The 24274-nt window shown below is 34.4% G+C and overlaps 3 protein-coding genes across 9 annotated transcripts in view; 2 read left to right on the top strand and 1 right to left on the bottom strand.

The window, feature by feature from the left end:
* Positions 1-3256, top strand: part of Ctl2 (Choline transporter-like 2) — a 76004-nt gene extending 72748 nt beyond the window's left edge. For all 7 annotated transcript variants that reach the window (XM_074177992.1, XM_074177989.1, XM_074177990.1 and 4 more), the window contains 3 exons: positions 2262-2553; positions 2666-2891; positions 2971-3256. In XM_074177992.1, coding sequence (XP_074034093.1) covers positions 2262-2553; positions 2666-2891; positions 2971-3068 — 616 coding nt within the window. In that variant the 3' untranslated portion in view covers positions 3069-3256. The remainder of the gene's footprint in view (positions 1-2261; positions 2554-2665; positions 2892-2970) is intronic.
* A 2376-nt stretch (positions 3257-5632) lies between these two features.
* LOC111504830 (endoplasmic reticulum lectin 1) lies at positions 5633-14243 on the bottom strand. Its single transcript, XM_023159540.2, has 3 exons — positions 13746-14243; positions 11956-12513; positions 5633-6755 (listed from the first exon to the last, which is right to left on the bottom strand). Exons 1-3 carry the CDS (start codon positions 14113-14115, stop codon positions 6286-6288), a joined length of 1398 nt encoding a protein of 465 aa, XP_023015308.2. The 5' UTR covers positions 14116-14243; the 3' UTR covers positions 5633-6285.
* A 967-nt stretch (positions 14244-15210) lies between these two features.
* Positions 15211-17274, top strand: Rrp4 (exosome complex component Rrp4). Its single transcript, XM_023159528.2, has 5 exons — positions 15211-15464; positions 15532-15769; positions 16582-16716; positions 16786-16965; positions 17024-17274. Exons 1-5 carry the CDS (start codon positions 15340-15342, stop codon positions 17234-17236), a joined length of 891 nt encoding a protein of 296 aa, XP_023015296.1. The 5' UTR covers positions 15211-15339; the 3' UTR covers positions 17237-17274.
* The last annotated feature ends 7000 nt before the right edge of the window (positions 17275-24274 follow it).

Here is a 24274-nt window from a genome sequence, read left to right on the forward strand (position 1 = left end):
GTGCCCGAAAAAACGCTACCGTTTAAAAAAGTGCCAAATTGTGAATCATATTTGCCCCATGACACGAGGTAAATTTTTTAAATCGGAGTATCCTATTTTAGACCACGTTTGGTATTCGGTTTGTACGGAAAATAAAACACAGGGCCAACAAAAAAGTTTTTCTCGTTTAATGTAGCCGTTTAACCAATCGCATTTATCGTACCAACTAATATTAAATCCTCGATTTTGTCGATCATCTGACGCATTAATTGAAATCAAATTTGGTTGAGGCCTTCCCAGAGTTTTAATAATGTAAAATTTATTATCATAAGATAAAGACTTGATATTATTTGTCAGCAACCAATCGACTATATCCATAATAAATGAAAAAAAAACTTACCGAAAAGTGAAAACCTGAAAACACCTTGAAATTGAAAGAAAACACTTCAAAAACACAGTAAAAATATTACCAAAAAGCACTGCTATAATATAATACTGCCTGTTTTATACACACATAACAAATATTATCAAGAAACACTAAAACGATTTACCGGAATATTTTTTAGTCCCGGTCCGTCATGGTATCCCGTCCGAATAATTAAATAAAAAACAAATGCAGTCGTACACTAACGGAGACCAACTGGAGGCTAGCCTCCTCTGACGCTATGATTTCTGCAACTGAAATTACTAATCGGGACGTATGTCGCTGGTTGGATCGGTCTCCAACCTGGTTGGATCTGGTTTTTAAAGCGGTCGGAGGCTTGGCTCCCTTGCAACGTATGGCATTTATTATTTCGGGTTGATAGTTTATTCGTTATTCGTTCATGGGCGGTGCGTTTGAGTTTTGTTGATGCAGGATACAGTGTGGTGCGTACTACGTAGTGAGTGATAGTGTTTTTTCGGGCATATTATGTATTTATATTAAAAATTAATGGTACTATCCCACATCCAAAAAGAATGTTCCTGTTTTAATCTATTTGAGGAAACATTTTTTTCTTGGAATTACTGATGTCACGATCAAGTTACGAGTATATATTTCATTCTTATTCTACTTCTTATTGGCCAAGTGGCAAAAACTCCTGATGCACTACGCCACGGTAATAGAAAAAAACAGTGAGCAGAATCTTGACATTTGATCGAACTTGGCGTGCTTTTTTTGGTATTGGCTCTCCCAACCTCTTCTATTGCCGCCACTTTGCTGCCACACGCTTCTTGCCCAGCAACTTCTCTTATAGTGATTCGACGATTCTCTATTACAATTTCCTTCATCTCCTCAACATTTTGTGAAAAGCGTGTACGATTTGTAAAAATTTTTCTTATGATCATCCCAAACGATCATGTAATATACAGGGTGTCTCATTTGAAAATAAAAAATTGATGTCATTTTCGGAAAAACCGGAAGTTGAATTCGTTTCACAAGTATGTCTAGTGAGCATATTCAATGTTCCCAGAAATATAGCCAGAGAAACAAATAAGGAGAAAAGGGGTCACACTGTATATCGACTGAATAATTTATATAACCATATCCATTGACTAACTTTTTCACAATCTAATGTTTTCATAATGTTATAAAAAATGATTTTTCATTTTTCGGATTACGTTACCCTGTATGGTCTGCAATTAGTGGCAAACGGTGCTGTAAAGACACAAGACCCATGAAAGAATTGCTAAAGCGCACACTGCCTACTTATCTCGTTTTATTAACAAATTCCCCGTTTTGCCGACTTTGAGCAATTTTTTTCTCAAAAACTGTCCATTATATTTTGTTGTGCTCGTGGAGATCTTTGACAAGGACATTGAAAAAAATCATCATATCAAAAAATCGGCAGAATTCAGCGAAAGCCATTTTCCATACCTACCTGAGGTTTGTGCGTGGTTCTTTATAAACACCCCAAAAAATAAAATATTTCTTCATTACATATATTGAAAGTTTGCTTTCTGGTAAAAACAACCTTTTTGTTATGATGTTCAATGTATTATTATAATGATAACAAACGGGTTTCATGATTTGTATAACTTTCTTCTTTTACTATTGTCAATAACAACCAACATTCTTAAATAATTTGACAAATATAAGTATGAACAATCTATTATGCTGGAATGAAATTAGGCAATGAACTGCTGAATACAATTGAGAAATATGACAAACTCAAATCAAAAATGAATTTGAAACAAATATTTGTTGCTTAAATTTTATTTTTTCAAGTACTTGTGTTACTTATTTGTTATCGTTCAAGATACTGACCTGTTACTGTCTCTTCTAAATAAAATATTTTTTTCAGATACCACATTGGAACTCTGGCTTTCGGCTCACTGATTATCGCGATATGCCGTATTATAAGAGTAATACTGGAATACCTCGACCAGAAGTTGAAGAAGTACGATAATGAATTCACAAAAGCAATAATGTGCCTCCTCAAGTGTTTCTTCTACTGCCTGGAAAAATTCTTGAAGTTCATCAACAAGAACGCGTACATCATGTGCGCCGTACACGGAAAGAATTTCTGTACAAGTGCTAAAGACGCGTTCATGCTCCTGATGAGGAACATCATCAGAGTATATGTTCTGGACAAGGTTAGGGATTCGTTTTTTATCAAAATCTACATGGCGATGGCATATATACTGATTTCACTTCAAATCAGGTCATCGTGGAGGTCAAGGCGTTTCATAGTATTTTTTTTTTCAGGTGACAGATTTTCTGTTTTTCCTCAGCAAGGTGTTGCTAACGTTAGGAGTGGGAGCAGTCTCTTATGTCTTGTTCGCTACTGATCTAGTCCCAAAGTTCATCGACAATTCTAATATGCACTATGGAATAGTGCCAGTCGTTATTATAATGATCTGCACGTACCTCATATCATCGCTCTTCTTTGGAGTCTACAGCATGGCTGTAGACACCTTGTTTTTGTGCTTCTGTAAGTATATAAATAGGTTTTTGTATTGGATTCTTTAATTTTATAGCGTTTTCATATTGCTTATTCATTTTTCTTTCAGTGGAGGACTGTGAGAGGAATGACGGGTCTGCGGAGAAGCCTTATTTCATGTCGAAGTCGCTGATGAAGATTTTCGGAAAGAAAAACAAACGAGAATAAAACTGTCGATTAGGTTATATATTTATTCTGTGATATAAAACGGTGGTCGAATTTATCGCTCATATATTATGACCAAAGTGTATTAGAAGTCTTTTTAGATAATCGCATATTTTAATTATCTTTACTAGTCAATAATCAGATTTTTGGATTGAACATTATTCATATCTGAAATATACCATACAATTATTTTTGCATTGTTTTTGTACTTTCTCATGAATGTTTCCAATCGAAGACATTTTTAGTCAAAAGATCTTGTGTGGAATGAATTTAATTTGAGCTACTAAGAAATGCATTATTTAGTATGGATATAAAGTCTATCCAAATCCAAGATAGAGTGAAACAGAACAAAACCGAAGCGTGATGTTCAAGTGATCGTCCAGTGTCAGATGGAAAGGGCAGCGTTCATTGGTGAATTCGCCTTCTTGGTACGAGTTCGGTACCAGCACAGGGTTGTAATCAGTCGTTTGCGTGTTTGTGTGGCGTGGGTTGTTTAAAATTGATTTCCAAGATGTCCAGTACAGACACTGCTGATGACACTGCGTCCAGCCAGGAAACGATTCAAAAAAAGACATTTGAGTGTGGAGATGGAAGAAATTGAGACATCGACTGTCGACGAAGTCGTATCGCCCTGAACGCCCCAGCATATCGACAACCGATGAAAATATTGAGAAAGTGAAGAACTAGAGAAATTGCTGAAGATGCTGCCATATCTTTTGGCTCATGCCATGCAATTTTTTCAGCAATTTTGGACATAAAGCGTGTGGCAGCGAAGTTTGTTCCAAAATTGCTAAATTTTGACTAATCATGGATATATGGTTATAGCATCGAAACCAAAGTTCAATCGTTCCAATGGAAGCGCCTAGGAGAGCTAAAATCAAAAGAAGCACGTCAGTTTCGATCAAATGTTTTGATCACTGTTTTTTTTCGATTACCGTGGCGTAGTGCATTGAGAGTTCTTGCCACATGGTAGGTCAATGAGGAGTATTATCTTGATGCGCTGCATGCAAGAAGCAATACAAAGAAAACGTCTGGTATTGTGGCTCTACTCAAACTGTTTGAGTAGAAGATGACAGTACTACCAACTGTCGAAAGCGCTCGCAGATAATTAATAGAAGATATAAAGCTTCAAATCCTTTTTGTAACATTTAATATTGAAATATACATATATATATATATATATATATATATATATATATATATATATATATATATATATATATACATACCGGGTGTCCCACATTTTATGTGACAGGCAATATCTGGTTTGTTGAAGGAGATACACAAAAATATTTCATACAAAAGTTTTAGGAGTTCATGAGAGCTATATTTTGATATAATTTTTAAATATACAGGGTGTTTGGTGTAGGTGCTACAGACCAAAATTCCATTTTTTAAAATAGAACGCCCTGTATATCATTACATATTCAGATGCTACGTTAAATTCTGATATCATTTCATGTTTGGTTTTTGAAATTCGGTTGGTAATTGCCAAGCTTTCGCTTCTAATGAGAAGCTTCTTCAGGGCCTTTAATTTATTGAATTGTGGGTTTTTTTGCCAATGAATAACATTACAATTCATACTTACAGTAAAAATGAGTAAAAAAAAACGAATTGAACATATAAATCGACGAAAGAAAGTTAAACATTGATGGATTTTTTTTGGTTTGACAAATGTCATACCTTCACATAAATGTCATTTTTCAATGGGCATGATGATTTGATAATCTTTGACTCTAAAGGAGGACATAAACCAAAATACTCCACATCAAAGTTTTACATTCAGAAAAAAACATTTCCAAACGCCTTTTTCTTGAAATGGTTGAAATCAATAAGTCTTCTGATTGTATGAATAAGAGAACTGACATTGATAATCTCAGCAGTATATACAGTAACTTATTGGAACTACACCAAAAAACACAATGATAATAGTATCAATCAACTCTTCCTTTAGAGTCAAAGATTATCAAATCATCATGCCCATTGAAAAATGACATCTATGTGAAGGTATGACATTTGTCAAACCAAAAAAAATCCATCAATGTTTAACTTTCTTTCATTGATTTATATGTTCAATTCATTTTTTTTACTCATTTTTACTGTAAGTATGAATTATAATGTTATTCATTGGCCCTGAAAAAGCTTTCCATCAGAAGTGAAAGCTTGGCAAAGTAAAGCAGAGTTTTGATTTTTTGACTGATAGATACCGTTAATTTATTTTACTGTGCATATCTCCAGTCGCTAAGATATATATATATATATATATATATATATATATATATATATATATATATATATATATATATATATATATATATATATATATATATATATATATATATATATGAAACTGCTATTAGTTACATTATTACTGATTGAAATATTTCTAAAAGCTTCAACAGAGTATCAACAAAAAAAAAGAATCACAAGGCTACTATTTGTGGTTCTTTAATATGTTCTTTGTGCGAGTGTCTGATTTCCTTTGATTAAAAACAGGCTGTGAACAATTTGTATCAAACTGTTTTTTTGTTAATTTGTAATACATTAAAAAAACATTGAAAGAAAACTACAGTTTTTTCAATATATTTATTATAACAAAATTAAATATCACAACACAACAACTTTCGAAGAGAATATAGAAATTATAATTTTAAATCGTTAGAAACACTTTGTATAGTATATTTCCTAAAACTGCACAGGAATGAATCAATAAACATCTTTCCTTCTCTAAAGATGTCAATGGTGTTAAAAAATATATCAAACCCGGAAATTTTTCATGTTAGATTTGCTAAATACGAGTATATGAATTTAAAAATGAAAACATCACTTGACTGTTTTGAATAATTTCTCAATACAGTGCTGTTTTTAGTTGTAGAGAATTGTTATATTCAGAAAAATAATTGAGCTGGGATTGAGACATTACCTGAAATTAAATAAAAGTAATACAAATATTGATAAAATTTCATTCGCCTGATAGAAACGAACTATGAAATCAATTTGAATGCTTGTAAAATATCTGAACATTCTATTCCATTTCTGGAGCAAATAAAAAGTTGTATTTGAAAACTATACTATTGAATTTTATTTAGTGAAACTACTGGTAGTATGACTTACATAACATTTTCTCAAAGAGAGTGGCCATGATACCACTCGAACAATCCAAATCTATTAGAAAGAATTTTCCAGGTCTTAAAAGAAATCTCACTTCGAAAATTTCCTATCACAACCTTATATTGATAGTTGCAGTGCTTTCACTTTCGCTCAACTCATTTCCTAAGACATCAACCAGACCATTTTCATCAGCCCTGGGCAGAATATCGCATATCAGTGGAGACTCAACTCCCAGTATGTACTGGCAATATTTGGGCTCCAGCAGATAAAGCGATACAGTGTTGTGGCTTGGAGGGTTCTGCAAACACTTCAATCTAACTTCTGTTTGTCTGGGCTTGCCTGTTTTATCACACACTGATCCTCCAGAGTATAAATGTGAGATTTGTTTTCGCTGTTGGATCGGTTTCGGCCTCTTGTTGGGGTTGTTTTTGATCCAGTCTAGGTGTTTCTGCTTGTCAAAAATACCAAGATTTATTGAAATCCGCCTGCCATCTTTCTCGAAGTGGTACTGCTCGACGGATTTGCCATAGCAGAATTCAAATTTCCACCAGCCTGTTCCACCATTCAAGCAGTTCTCACCTAGGAAATGATAATAACCTATTCAAGAGTTGGAAATTAAATATATTTTTTCGTATGTAGATACAAATTGTTTATGTCAGTTCAATGACAACCAGATGGTCAAAATAATTTAAATGAAAGGAAAGTTGCTTGTTGTGTTCCACAAGGTTGGCATCTGGGGCCATTGATTTAACCTTCATCAACATTTAGGATACGTTTATTTGTTGACGTGTAGCACATTTATTGACATCCCAATAATTGTGAGCTAAATGTAACTTTTGAAAGTGACGACAGGAAAGTAAAAGACTGATTCATACTCAAATTTCTTCTCAATTTATCGCTGTTCAATAATTTTCAATGTAAGTAAATTCCTTGCAATGTCCTGTAGTAATATTTTTTAATCATACAATTGATTATTTAAAATAAATTTTTATGCTGTATTTAGTATCAGTATATTATTGAGTGATATTGTTCAATTTTACTGATATATGTATTTCATTTGTAGGGGAGACCGGGGCAGGTTGTAACAACCTCTTGTCAAATATATTAATATATATATATATATATATATATATATATATATATATTAATATAGTTAGACCTCTAACAACATTTTAAATAAAGTTGTCCCATTGTTACAATGTGCCCCGGCCCGGGGCAAAAAGTAACACCATATGGGGTGAGTTGTAACACATCTATTTTATTTGTTTCAAGAAAAATATGAACATACATTTGACTACAAAAAACATCTCTAAAAATATTAATGCAAACACATGTTATTAAAACAACATTAGAAAACTTGATGTAATAATAATCACTTATTCACTATCAGAATCGCAATTCTGGCAGATATAAGGAGAGTTTCCCTCAGTGCAATCTTCATGTGACCACATTTTGCATACACTGCACCTATTCCAATGTTCGTTCGCTTTGCTATTGCTAAAGGGTTCAGTGCAAACTAAGCAAAAGTACTTGTCTTCAGAAGATGATTCTGATTCCACCAAAACTTTTTTTTTTTACTTTCTTCACTTGTGCCTTCATAATTTCTTTCTGCTTTTTAGATTTGCGTTCATTCTGTTCTTCTTCCAGGGCATTTTTTTCTGGTGTGTCAGTTAGAATGGCAGATTTTCGTTTTTTTCTTCCCCTATTTGTTTTATTTCTTTGTTCTGCTTTAGGAAGTGGCCGAACAAACTCTGGAGAGAATGCATCCTTGTCTTTGAAGGTGCGTTTGAAAGGAGCAGGATAGCATTTAGAAGTGGATGCCTGTGAACATTCTTGGGGTAGGCCAGTCGTTGTTACAATAGGTTTCAAATCATCTGTTTGGGAGGATATAGGTGGTGGTGGTAGCGGATGCTCTATCACAGAAGCGGGTAAGAAGTCATCGTCGCTAAAAATTTCCCGGTTGAAAGGTTCTATGCCAGAAACCTTAAAACCTTTCATTATATTTATAGGAGTATCTGCCAGTGGTAGTGCATCACGAACATCACGTCATTGACTTTCCGGCGTTGCTTTGCATCCAGCTATCTTGAGCAGAAGATAAATACTTTTTGAAGAGGCCATATACGCACCTGTCTAGGGGCTGCAAACGGTGAGAGCATTGGGGCGGAAAAGACAGCATCACCACCTAATTTTCTTTTGCATAATTTATAGTTTTTATTGCTAAATGGGACTCATGGTTGTCCAATAATAAGAGGACTGGACTGTCTTCCGATGGCTTTACGTGAGCAAGTGCTCCATAAATTTATAAAATTCAGAACCATTAGCTGTTCCAATGGACCCTGGGGGACCATCTCTAATAAAATGATCGTGAATTTTTTTTCTAGGAAACAGAAACATAGGTGGTATAGAATTTCCGATCGCACTTACGGCAGTACATAAAGTGACAACTCTCTCACTTGAAGTAATGCCACCAACCTGCTTGGTTCCTTTTACGGCGATAATTTTACTAACTTTTTGTACGGTAGTTACACCCGTCTCATCGAGATTCCAAATCTGGGGAGCAGTAAAATCGTATCTGTGTCTAACATTAGCTAGCTTATCAAAAAATAGGGACACATTAACTATTGAAATTCATTGCTCTTTGTAAAAGCTTGTAGGTTCTGGGGTCCGAATAGAGAGCTCCCTATTTTTTTTTAGAAAATCTGTCAGCCAATCTTGTCCAGCACACTTGTTTTCCTTCCAGGAGTTTGGAACTTTAATATCATAATGCAAGGCACACTCATAGGCCAATTTACGAACTTCCTTGGTAGTCAAACCGAAATAAATTTTTTAAGCACTTTTCAAATATTCTATTAGACTGGTGGCTTGCTGATCGTTAAAAACTGGTCTTGGGTGATAGCCTACACTGTTCAATTTGAAATGAGCCTCCGAAACGTTTGCCTTTTTAACATACCTCAAGAGAGTCACATGACATATATCTAAGCTTTTGCCAGTGAGCGAATTGACTCTTTGTTGTGTAAAACTCTGTGTAAGGCCTTCTCCATGTCTTCTTTAGAAGTAGAACCTCTGTTTGTTTTTTTCTTATACGTTCTCACCCTAAAAGCAAGTGATATTTCAGTAAACTGCATGTTTGTTTGAGCGGGGTAAGTAGTAATATTTTACATTTTGCCCCGAGCAGTTTGTTACAATTTACCCAGAGCTTGATTTTATAAGAATTATCTCGGTAAATTTTAAAGAAAACATCATATCACTAAAATACGTATACACTGTGATCAGGCAATGTGCAATGACTAGTTTGTGTCAAAAAAACGAAAGCTTCACCGGTTTGTGATAGTAGTTAATCGAAGTCAAAGTGCTAGATCAAAATATTAACAATCTCAGAAATAAACGTAACACCGATATATAGCGATTGGCTGCATAAGTGAAACTGGCACTGATAACATTCCCTAGAAGCCTCTGCATGATGCGGGGTTGCCAGAATAAACTTTCAGAATAAACTTTGCGACTGTTACACCTTACCTCGTGTTACAACATGCCCCGGTCTCCCCTACATTAATAAACACAAAATATGTTTAATGTTCCTTTAGTTTCAAGAAAATTATTGGTTTTTTATCAGGATTTCTGTTTCAAATAAATTTTCGAACACTTGAATACTCTGATACCCAAGCTCTTCTCTGAATGAAGAGTAATATGGATTCATTAGATTGTTTTAAAAGTTTTGTCCGTTTTAATGAGTACTTTAAACTGTTATATCTCGGTAAATACCTATTCAATTGAACCGAAGTAAGCGTCATTTGAATCAGTGCACTTTTGCCAACGTAACACTAGTTGATCATTTCCGTCAACATAAAAATCGCGTGCTCGGGATTCGAAGAAGTCGATGAAGGCCGTTTTCGCCTGGCATGATTGGAGAAGGTTCTACCGGTGAAAAAAGTTATCGGAATGCTTGAAAAGATTCTGGGCGGTTCAGACGGGGTTTGTCATGGAGCAGGATCAGACTTCATCTGTTGGCCAGTGTCGGCTGCTGCTTATACAATTTTTGGTATAATTAGTCGATTTCCTCTGTTGTGAAACCATAAAAAAACCGCATAGGAGCTGACGCCCAGTTGGTCTCGAAGGATTTGCGGACCCATGTTTATATGAAAATTTCGTTTTAAAATTACCTAAAGAATCGTCTGTTAAATTTATGGTACATACTTAGTTAACACCCTGTATATTAATCGATTTTACAACAAAATAATAATTTTATTATTATAAATTTAATTTGACAGAGAATAATTATTCAATTGAAACTGGTTATTGGGTTTTAAAATCCATTGGTTTTCAAGGATTCCAAAGTTTTAATTTGTCTAGAAATAAATGTTTGTGAAAATTGTTCATTATTTTAATGGATAGATCAAGTTTTATCTTGCTAATGAAATATACTATAACAACGATTGAACTCATACTTTTCTGCCAAAAGATAGTATGAAGATGTTGAATTAGCCTTTCCATTAAAAAAAAATCTTTTGGGAAAAGTGCTTCCTGTTTCAGGAAGCTGATTTATCAGATACAAAAGTTTAATTTTTAACAAATTTGCCTGATTTTTTATGAACTATTTGTTCCATGAGACAAAATTTTTTCAACTGGAAGAAATGATTGTATATTGAAAAAATGTGTTGGCGTTTCTGAACTGATACACAAAAATATCACAGATTGTTTAATACTTTTATGATGAATTTTCATCAAGTGCCATCACAAATATAAAAAATGAGAAACTTGAATAAAAAAGGAAAAACCATATTTTTCTTTTCATAAAACATAAATGAAATCGACATAATGAATTTTTAAGTAGAAACACCAATTAATTTTATAATTTTAAATAGCGGCATCCAAAACTCTTTTGGTAAATATGCAGCTGTTTACATAACAAACTATTTTCTATATTAAGGGAGGAGACATATGGGAAAATGAAAATATCATTATCCATATGAGGTATTTTCAGAAAACAACAGGAATTTTTGAATTTCTCGGGTTTGAGTCCGATTGCCTATTTTTATTGTGTTGATATACATGTTCCTGAAGTATGATAAAATTTTCAGTTGTGTACATCGTTTACATTGGCTGTAGCAGCCGTTAAGGTTAGACATGTTTTTAAGAGCATGGGATTAAGAGCATTAAAACAAATGGATCAAAGAATTTCTATCAAATTTTGCGTAAAAAATGAAATGAAGTGTGTGAAGTGTTAACAAAGGCCTATGGTGAGTCTGCTATGGGTAAAACTAAAGTTTACGAGTGGTATAAGCATTTCCAAGATGGCTGTGAAGATTTAGAAGATGACGAATGTCCGGGCGCCCCAGCATATCGATTTTAATGACATAGGTCATACGGTCAATAAGGAATACTACCTACAAGTTCAAAGTCGTGAAGCAATCCCAAAAAAACGTCAGGTTTTATGAAAAAACAAATTTAAGGCTTTCGCACCACGACCAATTAACCAATGATACCCCAGCCACCTTATTCGCCAGACATGGATCCGTGTGACTTTTTCCTATTTCTAAAAATAAACAAAACCTAAAAGGTCCATCGTTTTACAAGTATAGATGACATTAAAAGCGCATCGCTAAAAGAGCCAAAGGCTATCGCAAATATCAAGTTCAAAAAGTGTCTTGAGAATTGGAAGAAGCGCTGGTATAAATGCAAAATATCTAATTGAGACCATTTTGAAGGTGACAACATTAATGTAGAGGAATGAATATATTTTTTTAGGAACAAACCTCGTAGATTAAAAAACATCTCTTACCTTTTAAAAAACTTTCAACGGGAGAAGTATCATGCACGTTCTTCTCAGGGATGATGACTGGTTCATCTTTGTCTAGCTTGATCAGTTCCAAAGAGAATCTATCCGACAAATCTGACTTTCCACGCAGCTCCGCCGAATCGTGCATCAACTTCGCTAGACTGTAAGGCATCTTGTAGCTATTGTCCAGAGGAACGCAGTTGATTTTGTGTTCGCCTGACTCTGCCGGTTTGTATTTGGGATGTGTGCAGAGTAACGGAGACAAAATTATTATTTCATACACGCAGGTTGAAGTTTCTTTAAGAGAATACATCTCATGTTTGCCGTGAATATAGCAAACGTAAAGCACTTTCGTCACGCGGGGCTTGTTATTGTTTAACTCGCACGACGTGCCGTTGCCCATTGTAAGTTCATAGTAGGGTAAATTTACATTGTCGATCTTCTTCACAGGAATCGGTGAAGTTGTGTCCAGTTCCTCCTCCTTGGCGTTCGACATCAGCCTTTCAAAGTAACTCTCATCCCACTTACCCAAGATATACTCCTGCACCTTTGTTGTTTTCCCTACATTGGTTAACAGTGAAAGACAGATTACTTTATTTCTGAAAGTTCTTCATTTTTCAAATTCTTAGTTGAAAAATATTACTTTTCACCATCAAATTCATAGTGATCGAACAAGAGGTAGTAATGATCTGTAAGTTAAGAACCAATCTTGCAACGACCATGGACTCTTCATTTCATAACAATCTGTTGAACTTCAATAAACTGCCAAACAACTTCACAAGAAGAAATACTTTGCAACAGTTCAAATGTTTTGTTATTGAATTTCTACAAGCGCATTACCACACACCAACTTTTTCATCTTCATTTCGTCATATTATTATAAATATAAAAGCAGCATATAGGTACTTGACAAGCACTAAAGTTAGACTATTTGGAAACAAACATATTCGGTACATATTGTTACAATTTGTACATACGAATTTGGATTTTAAATGACAATTACAATTAAAGACATTACTATTACTTAGTGAAAATTTCATGAAAATCAAATTTTTCTTTGTAACAAATACAAATAAATTAGTAGAAATAATGTTGTTTCCATCAAATTAATGTCACAAGGTCGAAACAAATTGAGTTATTCATTTATTTATTAGTAACCACCAGTTGAAATACATAATATATGAAAAAATACAACATGTTAACACGGTTCCAGCACAGAAACATATTCAGAATTTTTTGTTGGCAATGCTATTTTTCAAAGGAGCATATGAGAAAAACCAGCTTCTTGAAATAGTAAGAACTTTCAATGTTCAAAGGACTTGTGTTTATGATTATTTAGCCGCACTGAGACTTTCTTCATATCATTGTATTTTTAACTCAATAGAAGTTCCTTCATGGCACAAACTCAAATCAAGAGTACTCTCTAAAAATACTTGTCCAAACTTGACAAGCATAGTAATTATTATAATGAAAAGAGAAACTGCAATTATCCCAAAAATTCAGTGAAAAAATTACTAAGGTCGAAAATTCATAAGAACATTTTGCTACCATTTCTTCTTATATACAATAATGTATGCATCTTGAATTTAATAATTGTATCTGCTTTTTGTTTTTTGCTCTTATGATGCATATTATGATATCCAATTTGAAATACTAATGAACATAAATTCCAAAATAAATATTTCAAATACCGGTCTGTGTATATGCACTTGACATTAATACTTGAGATACTTTGCACTCTAATGCATGTACATTGAGATATCCATTTTGAATAAAGTTATTACAATTTTTACCTTCTCTGTCCTCATGGTACTGCCTAATATACCTGCCGTGGCAAACTTCATATGTCCAGTAGGATTCCAACCTGAACGAGCACATCGTTTGCGTAAAGAGAGGCGAAATGAGCTCCAGCGCTGTGGGGCCATCATATTTCTCATCAAGATTCGATTCTTTTTCAGTTATGCTAGGAATGTAACACTTGTACTGCTCTTTATGCTCGGACGTCACTATTATAGTCTCGTCGTCTGCGTTTATATCTTCTGGGAGAAGTTCTCCAGGCCAGTTTAGGCTAAAGAGCACGGAATCATCGAATCCCCTCACGTCGTTTTGGACGGTTTTGTGGAAAATTAGTGCGACTAGGAAGATGGTCGTTAGACTCATCATGGGTTTGACTGTTTGTTAATTATTAATAGATGATATTTTCTCTTATAACATAATACTTAACACATGATACGTGACAACACACTATTCGTGTTCCTGAATTTTGAAGTTGTCAAAAGTCAAAATAGTAAACAATCACTGACAGTACCGACAGTGACACATGCAATGGCAATAATGTAATTATTCTACTTCTCATTACTTCATTGTATGGCCACCGATATGCCATTCGACACTACTAATCCTATTTTATTCGATTTGTCAAACAGTAGACAAGATTTTGTTTTTCTATTTTTTACTAGTATTGTGAAACGCAGTTGGTATGGAGGGATGAGATTCAATGAGGAAATGAAAATAACGCTACTGTAAAATAATTTACAGGTGATTCAGCTGAAGTCGTGGTCCAGCGTGAGTTAATGTATGGAAACGTTTTTGAATTATATTATGTATCGAAATGCTTACATTCATTATTTGTAAAGAACGAAAAGTAGATTTGAAATCTTTCGTATATAATAACTCTCACAGAAACACTTTCTCCAGATACAAACTTTTCAAAATGCACATTTAACAACCAACAGTATACAGAAATCAATATAGATCTGACAACTGTTTCGAAAAGTGATACGTACGTATGAACAAAATGAATATTTCAAAATAAAATTTGAAATATTTACCTGTTTTAACGTTCCTTTCCCGGCTGATACCATAGATTTTCTTATTCAACACCACAGATAAGTATTTTCTCTTTAGTAATACCATGGTGGACTGTGGATACATCTGAGTGATACATCTGAGATCGACACTCGTACAACTTTCCTCACAGGATTTTTCTATATGTTTATAAGATAACACGAGTGGCGCTGACCTTGAAATTGACTCGAGCTCAAATGAATTTGAATCGTAGACCATTCTTTAATTTTTTGAGATTGTGGGAGCTCAGATCAATCATTTGAAAGAATAAAAAAATGAATGCCTCGCCAATTCAAGATGCATATGCAACCTCAAAATGTTTATGTTATGTCATAAGTCAAAGTTTTTGAGTAATTTATTTATTTATTAACGCTTCAATATCCTATAGCAGCAAAGCCAAAAAACTTCAAACCAATCGTAGAATCAAGAAGAAGACAGTTAATAACCAAGATTTTCATTGTTTTTGTAAAACTTATAATTAATTTATATTTCTATAATTGAAAGAAACTGCATTTTTTATTACTCAGTTTCATTGAGAATATGTCTAAAAAAATTCGTATTCGCTTAGCATCTCAGCGAGTAAACTCCTCTGTAGCTGTTAATCAAAGATATCCCAAAATATTCACTCCAGGAGAATTAATAACCAATCAAAATGAGTTCATGAGGTACTGAATTCCACTAGCCAAGTATTTTCATTCTGAAAATTATATTGATTCATTATTTAATTTGAAGGGGACATGGTACTTATGAGGAGAGCGGCTTGTTGAAAGCTTCCGTTGCTGGTGTCAGAGAGCAAGTCAATAATCTCATATCGGTGAGGCCATTGAAAAGCAGATATAATGGTGAAGTAGGAGATGTTATCGTTGGAAGAATCACAGAAGTTCAACAGAAGAGGTGGAAAGTCGAAACTAATTCCAGATTGGACTCCTTGTTGTTATTGTCATCTGTGAATCTTCCTGGAGGAGAATTGGTAAGAATACATTAGGAAAGGAGTTAAAAATGTTTTCATTTGAGAAAAGATCAATTCTTCAATTAGCCCAGACCATCATCAAATAGTGAAAACGTTCTCTTATTCCACCGAAGAGTATATTAAGTATGGTGTACTGCAAGGGTCCATATTAGGTCCCATCCTTTTCTTATATATCAATGATTTATTGAATATTGACATCTAAGATAAATTTGAGGTATTTGCAGGTGATACAACCATAGTACGAAAAAAGAAGGAAAAAATTGTATTAGGGAATGTTTCAAACAATGGTGCGACTCAAATTGTACCACATCAAATATTTCAAAAACACTTATACCTACTATCCTTCAGGTGTGAATTGGGGAACGGAAGAGCATTGAAAACTGTACAAATACCACATTTTTACGGATTTGAAAAGCATATTGTCAACATGGGTAAAAATTGGCTTCTAGGTGCTGTGCTTTTAGGTTGGTTTCCAGTGAACGTGGGTCATCAGCTGCAAAAGCTGTTTATTATGCCTTGATAGCTCACTGGTTAGGAGTTTTTTGTTAGAAATATCCTGACATTTCAACAAATTTTTTATTTGTTCGCCCTCATGTATTTTGACTGAAATGTAAACAAGCACAGCACCATAAATAATTTGTTCAAGCAAATCAATTATAATTGATTTGCTTGTGAGTCGTGCAGAATCAAAAGAAATGATAGAGAAAGAATATATCTTGTAGTGGTTTAACAATGTATTGGTTACTGTGGTTGAATACCGATTGTAAAACATCTCTATTTTATGTATTATGTGAATTTGATATTATTATTAGAGACGAAGGTCAGTGGAAGATGAACACATGATGAGGCAGTTCCTTCAAGAAGGCGATCTTATTAGTGCTGAAGTCCAAAGTGTTTACTCCGATGGATCATTATCACTTCATACAAGAAGCTTACGTTATGGAAAAGTAAGGCACCCTAGTGAAAATATTTTCATATTATGGCTTTGAATTGTGAATTAACAAGTCCAATTTTAGTTATCCCAAGGAGTATTGATTAAAGTATTTCCTTCTCTGATCAAAAGAAGTAAAACCCATTTCCACAATTTGCCCATAGGAGCAAGCGTTATACTCGGAAACAATGGTTTTATCTGGATTTGTCCTATTATCGATAATTCTGAAGACAGCGTTGGAGGTTTTGTACAGAATTTAGAAGAGGTGTGGTTTTCTATCATTGATATTTGATTTTACTCTCAACATTTAATATTTATTTCAGGTTGTCCCAAGACAGGAACGTGAAACAATTGCTAGGATTCGAAACTGTATTCTGGCTCTAACTCAGAGTAAAATGATGATTTATGATACCAGCATACTTTACGCTTATGAAGAGTCTCTTAAATATAATGTTGCTGAATTATTGGTGCCTGAAGCTATGGTTGATGTCGCCATTTTGACGCAGCAGAGGCTGTCTATGTTGGAAACTGAATGACTTTTTTTTTGTTTAATAAATTTTTCCATATTTCCTTCTTTCTGATTTTATTGTTTGTTCACAAAGAAGATGACAATGGTGCAAATGGTAAATTAAACGGTGTTAGGTATCTACTACTTTGAAAGACATATACAATCTAAATAGCCAAATTATCATAGGAACATAGACCTATCTTTTTGAGCCATTACCCATTGTTATAAACTGCTTAAGTCCCACTTTTTTTCAAGATAACAGGCAGTGTGCTTAGGTAGTACATTATTAGATCAAACCACCATATCTCATGGGATACCCTAGGGGTCAGTCCTGGGATTCATACTTTCCATTAATGACATTTTTCAGCATCTTCTATGGTACAGTCAGACTAGGATATTGATAGGCAACATGACAATATTAAATAATACTCAAATAACAAAATATGAGCATATAAAACTACTAGCAGATCACATCAATAGTACCCCTAGATAGGAAAATCATGTAATTTATCTATGCAGAAAATTATCTACTCAGATTTACTGGCTGCGACAAATAAAAAAAATGTTTGAGCCACCAGATTTTCATACCATGCCATGTATTATTCCATTCCCATCTGATGTAAGTGTAGCATACTACTCTTTTGGAGTAAATTTTTCACTCCGTTTTGGAAATACATAAAAATAGAAGTAGTCTGATTTTCACAATTACCAACTAGATCGGCGGATAAACTCGGACAACATAGAGTTCTCCTGGAACAGTCGAAGCAAAACATCCCAGATGTTTCATTATACAATCATTTACCCAATAACCTGACCCAACTCTCTCAAAATATTCAAGAATAAGGTAAACAAGCTTATACTATTAATGTCTGTTTAACAGTCATAAATCACTTATCGAGGAACAAGTACAAATCAAGACACAACAAGACCTAACATTCAATATATTAAACAAATCAATACACACTCCTAGAAACAGTAAACCTAGATAAGATCCAACACAAAGAATAATACCTGATGTAACCCAAATACAGGCAAATTTACCTGCGAAAATTCACAAACTGACAGCGTCATACCAATTTAATTGTCACTATCGCTAATAGCGACCTACTAAATAGATTAGTTTCGTATTTTCGCATTTATGACGATATATCTCTGTAGTTGTTCGTAAAATAATTTTTTGCTGCGAACTGGTTTATTTTGGGCAAAAATCCCAAGAGACATTTTTTGTTTAGAATGAAACAGGCTATCGGAAATAAATTTTTAAATGGTAAACAAATAATAAAACAAAAAGTTACAGTGGAAATAAATTTTAGGAGTTGCGTTTTCCACCCCTTACAACCATGGGGTAAACCAAATAAATTACTGGCTAAGTGTCTTTTTGGTAGTACAAAACGTCAGGTTAATTTCAATATTGTAACTTTTTCAGTGCTTGTGAAAAAAATTGTTATACAAATTTCATGTACCCCCTTTAAGGGGCTGTATCTTAACAAGGAATGCTCCAATGAAGTTTCTTTATTTGAAATATCCTACCTTTTTTTCGTTGAGGAATCACCTCTTTAAATGTTTTACACTTATTCAGTTACACCCCGTATACACATAAACGTGTTTCTCACGAATCACTCCTTCTGTTGGCGAAAACCATATGAAAATCTGTTCGGTAGTTTTTGAGTTAATCGCGTTAAGACAGATGCGGTGGGGGACTTAGTTCCAAAATATAATGATAATAATAATAATAATATTTATTAATGAAGAGAGAGAGAGAATGTATAGAGGAAATACAATTTTTTTGCATAAATGATACCTACTCGATAAGTGAGCAAACACTTGTTTCGAGACGAAATTACTTAACTACATAAAAAAACATATAGTGATGTAGTGGTATTGTGTAACTTAGTTATTTCATCATTTATAAGAATACAACGACAGTAGAATAATACAACCAGTAGGCTCTCTTACCACGTGATCTGCCCGAGTGGCCGGGGACCTTCAACCGCTCTTAGGATGAGATTCTCATCCAACGCGTTCAGTGCCGTAGTATCGAAGGATTTAAAGGTACCACGGACATCGGATCAGTTATAATAAACGGTCGGAAATTGATATTGTGTTTAGTTTATTCGCTGTTGTTATTATTGTTTTTAGTTGTTTTTGTAGTTGGTTATAAGTAATTTACCACAAAATATTCTATAACAACCTCCACACTCGGTTTCGAGGTCACCGAGAACTTTGTGAATTTATAAATGAAAGTAGTGGGAGTGGACTTACTGGTTGATTTTTACTACGATACAACGATGCAATTTGTACTACAAGTTGTTCGATTTTGGTTGGTCCAATCGTTTGATCCTACCAATAAAATAATTACAACGTGTGTGGTATTGTGTTCAACCATAGAAACCGGTCGAGTAATATAGCATGCTTACAACTCTGTTGTACAATTCTGTTGGATATGCGATAAGCTGCATTGAACTTGATGTCTTCATATTTTCCAATAGCCAAATACTTCCACGTAATAGTTAATCTTTCTTGCGCCATAATCGCATCTCTTATAATATGTAATTACTGTTTGAATTGTTTTTGGCTTTCTACTACTCCATCTGATACAAAAAAGGGATGAGTGAATCTTCCAAAGAAAGGAAGGAAGTAATCAATTTGAAACTCTATACATGAATGTGTAGATCATGCAAAGAAGTAACTTTCAGACACAAACTGAAAGAAAGTCCTCCTGAAACAGCTACTTTCATATAAACATTGAATTACATGAAAGAAAAAAATTCTTTCGAAACAAATACTTCTATATGAACACTGAATTATACAGAAGATACTTTTCTCTACTCAGTTTGTATTTCAAACATTTGTTGTGGAATAAGAATCAAATATCATTCACATGAGTTCTACTTTGAATGAATGGTTATAAATTGTACTCACATAGAACACTGTCACCCTCACTGGTATACACCGATGTTTTGCCTTAAGACACTTTCGTAATATAATGAGTTTATTCCTGACATTTTATAATATAAACAGTGTGAGCACAACACCCTGTTATTTTGGAACCCATGAACCAATTTTGAAAAATTTCAACAATTTCAAATTATGGTCGTAATTTCGAGAACGACCAATAGGCATTTTTAATCGAAAAAGTGGATACCCCATTCGATTTGGGCATATTTCGAACATCTAGATTCCAAGTTTCAGCCCAATATCTCATACAGGGTATTAGTTATATGATGACAAATTTACAAATCCATGATGTTTTGACTGTTTCTTTATGAAAGATGAAGTAACCATTCGAAGTAACCATTCGAAGAAATAATTTTCGCATACTCAGCTACGAAGTTACATAGGTTGTAATCGTTTGAGGAAGTTGTCTTTGGTTTAATTAAATTCAACAAATCAAAAGTTGAAAACGTGTTTTTAATTTTAGAAAAACTACCAACAACAGAAATAAATCAAATGATAAATGGAACAGTTTTCTTAGATATGGGAGCTTTCAATATATCCTTCTTCAAGCTCTACACATTTTTCATAACGTCGTCTCAAATTCTGGCGGGTCTTTCTTAATTGGCCTGGTGTTATTTCACCACACTTTTGTCTCATCATCTCCTTCAGTTCGTTCAAATTTCGTGGTCTATTTCTACTAATCCGTTCTTTCAAATATCTCTACAGAAAAATCTAATGGAGTCAGGTCTGGTGATCGAGGGGGGCATCAAATTAAAGGGCTGTTCCTTCCAATCCATCTTCCTTGAAAATTTCCATCAAGATATTATCGCACAGCCATCACATTGTGAATGGAGGCACCGTATAGTTGAAATATAACATTTCTGCGTTCTTCAATGCTTAGTTCTTTCATGAAATCCAAGAATTTCGTTGTCAAAAATTTATAAAATCCTTCACTGTTTAGTGTGTTTTTAAAAAACACTGGACCTATTATAAGGTATTTGAATATTCCCACCCAGACATTGATTTTTGTGAATATTATCTTTTTGCAATTATCATCCAGTGTGGATTCTCCCTTGCCCAGTACCTGGAATTCTGAGTGGGCACTGTACCGTTAGTGGTAAATGTCCCCTCATCGGTGAAGAGAATATTGCCCAGAAAGTTATTCAAATATTCACCTTGGCAGAATAAACAGCATTCCAAACTGTGTTTCCCATCGCCTCTTTCTAAAGTGTGCATGATTTTCGGTTTGAATCAAATAACTTTATTTTTTTTCAAACATGTATCGGTAAATCTCGTGAAATCTGTCGCAAGCCATTTTTCGGGTTTTCTTGAACATACTCTATAATTTGTCCGTCTATTTCTATATTTCCTCTTTGTCTCGGTGTATGTGTTTCATTATACTCTCCCGGTTCTATTGAATAACGTATTGATCCTGGAGGCGGTTGTATGGTGAATTGGTTCACGATCTGGCTGTCTTCTGTTGAATTTTTCCGCGGCTATTTTCGTTGATCCAGCGTTATCACCAATTAAACGCACAATCTCAATTCTCTCGACTAAGTTGAGATTTACCATTTTGAAAACTCTCAAAACACTTTTATAACTCTCTTCATCAAATTCTCGTGGAAAGCGTTTGAGACAAGGCCGTAGCCAAGGGGATCAAGGGGGATCGATCCCCCCGAAAGTTCTACAAGCAACGGCCATCCAAAAATTAAATCGAATTTAACGATTGGCTTGTTTGAACATCACAGGAGCCATGAAAATAACGTCAACCGCCAACCCTACACAATACAAATAAAACAGAACACAGAGTCAGATGCTACAAATGCAATACGCATATATACACACGGCTCAAAAACCAAAGAAGGCTCAGGTTGTGGAGTGTACTCCAGATCACTAAGCCTAAAGATTTAGTGGGGAATGGGAAAAAATACCAGCATGGTTCAAACATAACTGACTGGTATCTCGATTGCCGCAAAAAAAATAACCAAGAAAGGATTTTCTGACAAAAAAATAACAAACCCTATTAGCCTAGAAGAGACAACGTGTTACCTCTGGCCTAGTACTAGAGTACCACCAAGATTTAGCCAAAGCCGCGGTAGATAATAATATTATCCTGAGGTGGACGACAGGAGTAAAGGTAATCGCATTGCCGACTCTTTAGCTAAGGAAGCGGCTGGACTAAGAATTTTAGGACCCAGTGGCACCTACGGCCTACGACTTCGACAATTGCGGAACTAGCGAAACCTGGGAAGCTGTCGCCGAAGAAATATCTAGCGATGACCAGGAAAAATCTACGCTGAACAGTAGGATTTCTGACTGGCTACTGTCAACTAAGAAAACATCTCCATAATATGAGGCTAGTAGACACCTCTATGCAGGATTTATAAACAGGAGGATGAAACTGTCAGGCATGTCCTATGCGAGTGTCAGGAGTTATCGTCAATAAGAGAGTGTGTGTTCGGCGAGTCTTGGCCTACACCTACCGATATAAAAAAGATGTTTCCTATTGACCTGTCCACCTTCCTGGAAACGACAGGATCGACGATGACCTAGGAGGACAACTCCTTGGGAGGATGTACAATGAGTCACATGTGGCCTAAGTGCTGTAGGCACACTCACCCTCCCTACTCTACAGATACTATTGGAATTATAAAATCTGTTAGAAATGTTATCAAGTCCTTGGTAAAATGAACCAAGTGATTGAAAGAGAGTATTGAAAAAAACTTCCCCGAAACACAATGGAAAAACCTTATCGAAATGTGCGTACAAACTTTCAAAGATCCTGGCGACACTACCTGTTTCCACATGTACCCGTGAAAGAACTTTCCCTACTCTGAAATGCCTCAAAACTTAAGAAACTCCACAAGCCAGGAACGACTAAACGGTTTGGCGTTAATGTCAATCCACCGTAGAATTGACATCGACACCGAGGAGGTAATTGATTTGTTTGCTGCAAAGAAAGCTATAAAACTAAATTTTATTTTGTAAAAAGATGTTAATATTTCTGTAATGGTTTTATGATAAATATATATGATTTCTTTCGTTGTTTTTATATTTCATTTTTTCTACTGTTCCACGAAATCAACCCCCCCCGAAATTGTTTTCTACGGCCTTGTTTGAGGATACCTAACTGTCAAAATTATAACATCGAAAAAAGACACAACTTAATTTCAAAGCCTGTTATGAAAAACAGTGCCTGGCTTATTGATCTAATCATATGAATATGCCGTATGAAATGAAATAATGAGAATTTTGCCAAAATCTGTCACAGGATTGAGATATATGTTTGAAAAAATCTTATAAAGTGGTATTTTTACAATCGTTGATTGACTATTATACCAAAAAATCAAACGATATGGATAAAACATTTTCAACTTTTGATTTTTGGTTGAACTAGGGACATCTATCTGTACCTGTTACGATGATAAAACTTCGTATTTGAATATTTCTCATTTCAGTGGCTACTTCACTTTTCCTTTGAAGTGTACAGTTTGTTATATTTGGTCAGTCAAAAAATCATGAATTTGTAAATTTTTCATCATATAACTAACGCACTGTATGAGATATTGGGCTGAAACTTGGTATATGGGGGTTTGAAATATGCCCTAATGGAATGGGCTATCCACTTTTCCGATAAAAAAATGCCTAATGGCCCTTCTCAAAATTTCGTAGTCCTTGAAAATAAGCAAAAATCCATATCTATCAACATCTTTGAATAGAGCTCGTCGAGTACTATAATATAGATTTTATTTTTCAAAACCGGTTCATGGATTCTAAAATAACAGGGTGTTGTGCTCACACTGTTTATATTATAAAATGTCAGGAATAAACTCATTATATTAATTGAAATTTTAATATATTAAAATTAATATATTATCATTTAAAAATCTGTTTTAAAATCTATTTACCGTTAATCAGCTGCCGCCCCCATACGAACGACAACTCTCAGAAGTTGAGAAACTTGTGCGAGCTAAGGACCAACGAGGTCTTACCTTTTAACGTGTGATTCCTAACACGTAATTTAATAATTGCGAGTTTCTAAACTTTCCAGTTCTATTATTAGCCATGTCAAGACATGAAGTGATTTCCGATACTATTAACTTTTAAATTTCTGTATCATTGGTTGACT

This window comes from Leptinotarsa decemlineata, unplaced genomic scaffold (assembly GCF_025532065.1).
Source record: "Leptinotarsa decemlineata unplaced genomic scaffold, Ldec_3_MD MMD2_tig00003335_RagTag_RagTag, whole genome shotgun sequence".
Taxonomy (NCBI): domain Eukaryota; kingdom Metazoa; phylum Arthropoda; class Insecta; order Coleoptera; family Chrysomelidae; genus Leptinotarsa; species Leptinotarsa decemlineata.